This window comes from Carya illinoinensis, chromosome 5 (genome assembly GCF_018687715.1).
Source record: "Carya illinoinensis cultivar Pawnee chromosome 5, C.illinoinensisPawnee_v1, whole genome shotgun sequence".
Lineage (NCBI taxonomy): Eukaryota > Viridiplantae > Streptophyta > Magnoliopsida > Fagales > Juglandaceae > Carya > Carya illinoinensis.
Genome location: NC_056756.1, coordinates 39,828,656 through 39,837,454, shown reverse-complemented (window position 1 = coordinate 39,837,454; position 8,799 = coordinate 39,828,656). Strand labels below are relative to the sequence as shown.

Below are 8,799 nucleotides of genomic sequence, written 5' to 3'. Positions count from 1 at the left end.
TTACTTTTTATTACTATTTAATATTTTATTATTATTTTTCACATATTTTTTTTTATTATTTATAACATTTCTCAATACTTCACACTACCCAAACTCATAATATTTAATTTATATTTAATTTATAAACATAAAGATAATCGTTTCTTGCGCATGAAATGTGGACTGCCAAACTTAATTATCCACGTGTAAATGTTTACCAAAAGCGTAGCAACCCTCTATAGATTTTACAAATCAATCACTAACATCGACAATCCATGTCGCCATTAAGATTCCATATATTTATTTAAAAATATTTTTAATTAGACGAGATAGGGTTGCAGCATGTGTTTGCGGGTTTATGTTAAGTCATGAATATTTAATTATATAGATCAATTTAATTATGACTTGTTAAGCTAAACGTGTTAAAATTTCAAACTCTAATCCGATGCATTTAAATAACAGGTCGTGTTGTATCAATCATTCTAGCACGTTTAATAATTAATTAGAAATAGGTCAACACAACATCACTAGTTTCAATCTATTTAGTATAAATGAATTGAACTAACATGCATAATCTATTTGACCTAATTGATATAATTTTACATAAAATGTAAAATTTATATTTATTAATAGTCATAATAATTAAAAAAAAAATAAGACTACTTATTAATAAAAAATTATCAATATTCTTTGAATTTTAACTTATAATAAAATCAATATTATAAATTTTACCATGATAAATATGGGCATACGTTTAGAATTATAATCCAAACGATAAAAATATAAGCATGTTGAGAAATAATAATATTACAAACTAATAATAATAAAATTGTAATTTTAAAAATAAAATTACACAAAAATAAATTTACAAACTGATATCGTTTGATGAGATTTGTTTGATTTATTTTATAATAAAAATAATTTTATAAGCTTAATATCACATTAAACCACGTTAATTTATAAATTTAATTTTGTGAAACAGTAAGTTTATACTTTTTTACCACTTTGGTAATTACAAAAGAGCTTTGCTTCTCTTTGTTCTATTTTTTTTTTTTTCGTTTTCATTATTATTCTTCATTTGTTGATCTGAAATGTATGTGCATTTTACGACGTTCCCGCATTCGTTCAGCATGCTAATTTTTTGTTTTGCTTGGTTGCTGAGAAATCTCTTAGCAACCAAGCAATGGTAGATGTTTATTGAATTCTTTTAGTTGGATTACTTAGGTTGAGAAAAAAATAAATTAGTTAGAAAATAATAATTTAAGTATCAAATTAAATTATTAATTAATATATAGTTAGTGAAATTGTAAAATATGAAAAATAAATTAAAAATATTATTAATAGAAAATTAATATTATATTATTATTTTGATGAATTTAATCATTAATATAATATGGAGTTATAATTAGGGAGGTTTTGAATTTAAGAAAAATATTTATTTTTTATTAAATTTAAAAAATAAATTTGATGAAGGCAATGCTCTAAGCCAGTTGATAAGCTGATGAATCCCTGTTTAGTCAAGTCATTATTTATGGAACAGTTTGGAATTCCATGCAGCCATGAAAATCACTCTGCACTTTCTCACAACCACCACTAGTACCCCACTCTGCTAACGACACCCTCTTTTGTCCCTCTCTCTCTTTTTCTCTATAAATCCCACTTCAGAAATCGCATCATAGCACACAAGCACCCACCAATTCTACAGCCAACCACCAAAGCTAGCTCCCTGATCACTTTCTTCCTCTGATCAAACCAATCTTCTCGGCATGGCTGGCTCTCTGGTTTTCACAGTACGAAGGAGCGAACCAGAACTGGTTTCTCCATCTAAGCCCACACCCCACGAATTCAAGCAACTTTCTGATATCGACGACCAAGAGGGTCTTCGGTTCCAAATCCCGGTGATTCAGTTCTACAGATATGATCCCTTGATGAAAGAAAGCGATCCAGTGAAAGTCATCAGAGAGGCACTTGCAGAAACTCTGGTGTTCTACTACCCATTTGCCGGTAGGCTTAGGGAAGGACCTGGCCGGAAACTTGTAGTTGAATGCACGGGTGAGGGTGTCTTGTTCATCGAGGCCGATGCCGACTTGACTCTGAAACAGTTTGGTGATGCTCTTCAACCTCCATTTCCATGCTTGGAGGAACTTCTTTTTGATGTTCCGGGATCCGGAGGAGTCCTTGATTGCCCATTACTGCTTATTCAGGTACATATTCGACTAGAGAACTCGTTAAGGATTTTGAAATTTACATATATATTAGAAATTACTGTGTTACTGTGTTGAATCATTCTAATGGGATATCCGACTTGAAGGTGACACGTCTCAAGTGCGGCGGGTTCATCTTTGCGCTGCGCCTCAACCACACCATGAGCGATGCTGCTGGCCTGGTCCAGTTCATGGCGGCCGTGGGAGAGATAGCTCGCGGCGCAAGGGCCCCCTCCATCCCGCCAGTGTGGCAGAGGCATCTCCTCAACGCGAGGGACCCACCGCGCTTGTCGCGCACGCTCCATGAGTACGATGAAGTGGCCGACACGAAAGGGACCATCATCCCCCTCGACGACATGGCTCATCGCTCTTTCTTCTTCGGCCCCACCGAGGTTTCCGCCCTCCGCAGGTTGGTGCCGCACCACCTCAGTCAGTGTTCCACGTTCGAGATACTCACCGCCTGCCTCTGGCGTTGCCGTACCATGGCACTCCAGCCCGACCGCGACGAGGAGGTGCGAATTCTGTGCATCGTCAATGCGCGTTCCAGATTCAACCCTCCATTGCCGACCGGCTACTACGGCAACGTTTTCGCTTTCTCCGTGGCGCTCACGACCGCCGGAAAGCTCTGCGAGAATCCTTTGGGCTATGCTTTGGAACTGGTGAGGAAGGCCAAGAACAACGTGGACGAGGACTACATGAGGTCTGTGGCGGATCTGATTGTACTTAGAGGCCGACCCCACTTCACGGTGGTGAGGACGTATCTCGTATCGGACGTGACACGTGCCGGGTTTGGAGAGGTTGATTTCGGATGGGGCAAGGCTGCTTACGGTGGGCCAGCCAAAGGTGGGGTAGGAGCCATTCCAGGAGTGGCGAGCTTTTATATTCCATTTAAGAACAGTAAGGGACAGGATGGAATAGTGATGCCAATATGCTTGCCTGCGGCAGCCATGGAAAGATTTGCGAAGGAGATGGATTCCTTATTGAAGGAAGAGCAAGATAGTGGGAAGAAATCCACTTTCATTGCCTCTAGCCTGTGATCCCAAACTTTTACCAAGATGGCTGCTTGTTGTAAGATAAGACAGAGAGAGAGGGGCCAGTCCCATCCACGTGGTGATGTATTATTATTTTTTATTAGTATTATATGCAACAATAGTGTGTGCTTGTCTGGTTTGCACTTTCGTTACTTTTATACCCTTTTGGTATAATGCGAAAAAAACTTTCTGCACTCTGGTGTACCTGATTCTTGCAGTGCGTTTATTCCACTTGGGCAGTTCAGAAGGTAATTGGCTTTAGAGCTAAATGGGTTCTTTTGAATTTGGATATTCACTTTACAGGTAAAAATATTTTATAAAATGACTACCGTAAATTTATTTTTATTATAAATAGATTTAATATATTATATAAAATTATATTAATTTATAAAATTATTTTTATAAAATCCTTTTATAGATACGACACTTTCTCTTTATTCGTTACCTCTTGTGTTGGAATGGTCAAATGGGTCTTGGGTAAGTTAAGTTATAAACTACCATTTTATCTATTATTTAAAAATTAAAAATTAAATAAAATATTATTAAAATATATTTTTTTAATAATATTATTATTTTAAAATTAAAAAATTAAGTTATTTATTTTATTTTATATAAAAATATAATAAAATTATAATAATTAAAAAAGATATATGGTAAAAACAAACGAGACGAATATCGGCAGTGCGGTGAGATCTGAGGCCGAATAACCTTTCTAATCGTGACGTCTAAAATTTTAGGCATTCTCGGCCCAAGTTAAAGCCCATCCCTCTCCTCTTTCGTGGCCGTTATTTGTTACCGCTTCGAGGGCGAGCGGAGCTCCATAACTGGGGAACCACTAACCAGAGTCAGAGCGATGGCCCAGACGCTGATAGTGCGCCCGTACGTTTTCGCAGCCTCGTCGCGCGCGGCAAGGAGTCTCTTCCTCCGCCAAGCCCAGCCAACAAAACCCTTTGTCTCCGCCGTACTATTCACTAGAGCGCACACCAAACTCCGAAGTCATAGTAAAGATGGTATTGGAGAAGCTTATGGTAATGGAAGGTCATCTGGGTTCGGGTTTCCGCCGGTGGGTGGTCGGTGCTTCAGCTCACCAGCCGCGCACGTGAACGATGCTGGCTCCGTAGAATCCCCGCTCATGCAGTCCATGGAGAAAAAGGTAAGCAACGTTAAGTGTTGTGCTTTTATTGGATTTCTTTCCGGGAAAATATTTTTTGCTTTGATTGTTGAATTAGTAATTGGATGCAGTTTTAGCATTTGAGATTTGGAATTTGATTCGTTTTGTTTTCGTTCATTCCTGTATTCAATCAAAACTGAGCTTTCAAGTCTTGAAAATTTGAAATGGGTAAAATTGCCCTTGAACCTAAATGTATATGCAAGTTCAGGCTCTTTTTCAGAATGGTTTATAGTGAGTAATTAGGAATGATTTTTTTGGAAAAGAGGCTGAACAAGCCGACTTTACCATAAAATAAGAAATTCCCTATGAGAAACAATAATAGACGTTTTAAAAAATAAAAGGAAGAGGGAAAAGGGGGAAGAAGCAAGAGAATTTTCTGTTCAAAGACTACAAAATTGAAACTGTTCCTATATGGTTCTTTAAGGATTTGACACCTTGGATTAGGAAACGATAATCTTATTGGCAATTCTATCTCGAGATCCTTTTCAAGAAGATACTCCATTCTGAATAGCCGCTAGCACAATGGGCAGATATTGAATCACAGTGAATGAATTCCTAATCTGCCGTCTTCTTCTTTAGATGGCATTCTGGTCTATACATCATCACATCTGCTTACTTTTTTCCAAAAGGATTTTCAAGGTTCCTATTTCTTTTAGGTTATTAATACGAACCTGAACCAATTTATGGTATACAAGGTGATGGTTTTAATCCTCTTCTCATTAAATATTTCCATCATTATTTATTCTGGAGGTCTAAGAGTGACTAAACAAGGATGCAGAAATACTCCACTTATTCTGCTCGTGGGAAATTGAAGAGAGAGAGGGATGTGTAGTCTTCTTATTTTGTGTGTGTGTGTGTGTGTGTGTGTGTGTGAGAGAGAGAGAGAGAGAGAGAGAGAGAGAGAGAGAGAGAGACTATGTCATCAGTTTGGGCATGATTTTGACAGTGGCTCTTTCTGTCATCAGTCACAGAAAAAATTACCATTGATTCGTGATTTGGAAATCCCTATGTAAACAATTACTCCAGAGACGTGTTTGTTGTTTGTGGGTGGGGGATGTTCCAATATGCCAAGATCGGATTATCTATATATTTTCTGTAGTTGTTATTTCTGATCCCGTTACTTTTTAGAGTTGATTGTGCTTGTCCACCTCCATCCAAAAGCTTCTTCTTGTTTTTTTTTTTTTCAATAATTAAATGAAGTTGCCTGCCCTCTTTACAAATGATGTGTGGCATGCTTCAACAGATCAAGGAACATCTAAATGCAGAATTAGTCACTGTAAAAGATGCTTCTGGTGATGGACGGCATGTGAGGTAAGCTCATGTGCTTGTTGGCTTATGTCTATATATCTGGAAAACTAAGATCATAATGGAAAAACTTTATTCAATTTTGCTGGATTCTTTTATCAATCGATTGATATATGATTTTCAATATAAGAAGTGAATGGAATTTGCTGGGGATTAATGGCAATTCCCCATATTTACTGTTGTATGTACATGACAGTACATTTAGTACGGTATCCAAAAAAAGGCGTTATTATTGATGACATCGAGCTTTCTGAACGTTTTAGTGATGGCATGCTCTTATTAACACTAGTGTTCTCCATACGGTATATCAAAACGAAAAAAGAACCCATGATTTTCTGCTCAAAAAGAATTTGACTGGACTGTTGTATAGGTCATCACCCAGGCGTTTTCCCCCTGAAGAAGAATTTAAAAGATACCATTGTACTTTTGAAAATGAATCTTCATGATTAATGCTATCAGAGCAGAATACATGATAAACAGTAGTGAGGTTTCCGCTTCAGAGAGCATCAGTGTTCTTATTTTGCATAGAAACCTTGTATTTCCATATGAATTCAATCTCTTGAAAATGATTGACCCCCTCAGCATTTTTTTGACTCACTTTGTGGTGTCATGCACTTGAGAATATGATATTTATATTTACTCGTTCAATTAATTCAATTGTATAACATGAAGCGATGCAGGTAAATTGAAATGTTTAAGTCCCCCAATGTTTTAAGTCCCCAGTCTAACAGGTTCGATCAACAATGCTTGCAAGATGTAATTGATTAAACTATCCACCCAAAAATGTTTATGCATAAGGCACTTCACGGCTGCATTAACCTTTTTTTTCTTTTGACCTAAGGAATCCGCTTCATGCATGTTAAGATATCCCCAACTGCGTGAACATCAGAACTTGGATCATGTAGCATGTATATGTTAGATGTGGCATTATTTAGCCATGAGACTGATCCAATCTGCCATGTGCTTGCAGCATTGATGTTGTCTCTTCAGCCTTTGAGGGACAGTCAGCTGTTAACAGGCAGAGGATGGTGTATAAAGCCATCTGGGAGGAGCTTCAGAGCACAGTGCATGCAGTTGACCAAATGACTACCCGAACCCCCAACGAAGCAGCTTCTAAAAAGTGATGAAGACTTGACAAAAAGCTAGTCTGAGGCCACTAGATTCATTTTAATGGATTTTCTGGTTGCAATTCTTGGGATAAAAGTATGTGCCTCAGTTCTGTTGAAATCACTATCCATTCTATTATCCGAACAGCTTGCTCTTGCCAGGATTAATTATATTTGTACTTGATTTTTCTGTTTTAGTGGCCGTATGGCTAAAAAAAGGTACTAAAATGCCAAAAAGTTTGAACTAACCCCTTAAACAAGCTCCCTACTCGCTTAAAAGTTCTAAAAAAATTCTTTGGACATCAAAAAACCTAAAATACCTCCTATCCTTAGAAATTTAAAAAGCACTACGTCTCCCCAAAAAAATTTAAATAATATAGGTATAAGGGAATTTTATTTCCTTGCGTTGAAAGTCCAGAAGACAAGCTCAAAATATGGGGAGCCCAGTCCGGCTGGGTGACCTCTTGGCCAATTAGAGGTACCTAGTCTTGAAGCAGAGGTCGGCCTATGACCATAATGACACTAGAAGTTTTCAAAATGTAAGGAAAGAGGGGACACATTATCCTAGTATTTCCCTATAATGCCTAGCTTCAGATAGCATTGTATAAGTAGGTGGGTGGGAAACACGGGGAGTCTTTGATCTTCTGACAGGTAAGGGAGGAGGAGCTTGACAACTTACATGTTTAGGATAGAAAGGACAAGGAGCTACGTTGCATTAATTTTGCTATCCAAGAAGTCACGGTGCATTAAATGAATCTGACTAAAGGAACTGTTGAGGGGATACATCCCCCTGATATAAGATATGAGCAGTTGACTATCAGAAACCTAGTATAAAAGCCAATCTCCAAGTACGAAGAACTCTGATACTTTTACTCTTTTGCACGAACTATTAAGGTGATACATATTTAAGCATCGGAAATTTCTAGGCCTCTATTAAGATTCTCGATTCTCAGAGTTTTCTCGAGTGTGCAGGTCCAAGATTGAAGATTTGAGTCATTAGAACTTGGTCTAAAAGTATACGAAACACGACTTTAACAATATACATATAATTTTTTGTTAAAATTCAATTTAACCAAAATATTGTAAAAGCTATGCCTTTTCAAAAAAAAAAATAAAAAAAATTGAAAGTTTATCCCGATCATGACGTATTACTTTTTGCATTTCCTTTACTCTCTTTAATTAATTAATTAATTAATTAATTTTTTTTCATTTTACTCTTATTCATGACTATATCTTCAACATAAATTGTTAAGGTATTGGCTGAAAAGGAAAAATAGTGGTATGTTTTTCATGATCTATCGATATCATTTACGTAATTAGGCATCGTTAGGTAGACTATTCGAGAATTTATTTTCTTTATAGGAGATTTTTTCTTGATATTAGCCAAAAAGGGAAATACTCAAAAATCATGAGGTAAAGCCTTTTATTTGATACAAATGTCTCGATTCTTTTATTTTCTGTATTATATATATATATATATATATATATATATATATATATATATATATATATATATATATATATTTATATATCTATCTATCTGGCTTCTCTTTTTGTATTTCTCATTGTAATGATTTTCAACGAACATGTTAGTTACTAGACATGACCTAACTTTTTGCTATCTTTATTCGGGAAAAGAACCGAAAAAGAAAAGAAAAACGTTGAGAATATTTGCTATGGCTTTACTACATACAGTCGCCAGATGCAATCGACGTGCAGTCGGCTGTACAGAATAAATAAAAAAAAATTATAAAAAATTTTTTTTATATTCAGGAGGACTTACATGAATTATAAAAAGTTATAAAAATAATTTTTTTTTTCATGTAGGTCTCGTATTAATTTTTTTTTGGCAGTCAATTGCACGCCGACTGCATCTGCTGACTGCAAAAAGTATTTCTCATCGAGTAATGCTATATACACAATGCTAACATCTTTCAAGAATATAAAAATATGCGAGAGAGGAGATCTTTTGCTATCAAGATGATGTAGTTCAAGACAATATA

The 8,799-nt window shown here is 36.1% G+C and overlaps 2 protein-coding genes across 2 annotated transcripts; both read left to right on the top strand.

Annotated features, from left to right (window-relative positions):
- Positions 1–1,593: 1,593 nt before the first annotated feature.
- Positions 1,594–3,408, top strand: LOC122310877 (benzyl alcohol O-benzoyltransferase-like). Its single transcript, XM_043125102.1, has 2 exons — positions 1,594–2,183; positions 2,291–3,408. Exons 1-2 carry the CDS (start codon positions 1,746–1,748, stop codon positions 3,218–3,220), a joined length of 1,368 nt encoding a protein of 455 aa, XP_042981036.1. The 5' UTR covers positions 1,594–1,745; the 3' UTR covers positions 3,221–3,408.
- Positions 3,409–3,983: 575 nt separating this feature from the next.
- LOC122310878 (protein BOLA4, chloroplastic/mitochondrial-like) lies at positions 3,984–6,993 on the top strand. The gene is made up of 3 exons (XM_043125104.1): positions 3,984–4,367; positions 5,629–5,696; positions 6,661–6,993. The coding sequence occupies exons 1-3, from the start codon at positions 4,068–4,070 to the stop codon at positions 6,812–6,814; spliced, it is 522 nt and encodes a 173-aa protein (XP_042981038.1). The 5' UTR covers positions 3,984–4,067; the 3' UTR covers positions 6,815–6,993.
- The last annotated feature ends 1,806 nt before the right edge of the window (positions 6,994–8,799 follow it).

Coding starts and splice junctions, on each gene's coding strand:
- LOC122310877 (XM_043125102.1), top strand. CDS start 1,746: ATGGCTGGCTCTCTGGTTTTCACAGTACGAAGGAGCGAACCAGAACTG. Junction 2,184..2,290: donor GCCCATTACTGCTTATTCAG/GTACATATTCGA, acceptor TCCGACTTGAAG/GTGACACGTCTCAAGTGCGG.
- LOC122310878 (XM_043125104.1), top strand. CDS start 4,068: ATGGCCCAGACGCTGATAGTGCGCCCGTACGTTTTCGCAGCCTCGTCG. Junction 4,368..5,628: donor TGCAGTCCATGGAGAAAAAG/GTAAGCAACGTT, acceptor ATGCTTCAACAG/ATCAAGGAACATCTAAATGC. Junction 5,697..6,660: donor GGTGATGGACGGCATGTGAG/GTAAGCTCATGT, acceptor ATGTGCTTGCAG/CATTGATGTTGTCTCTTCAG.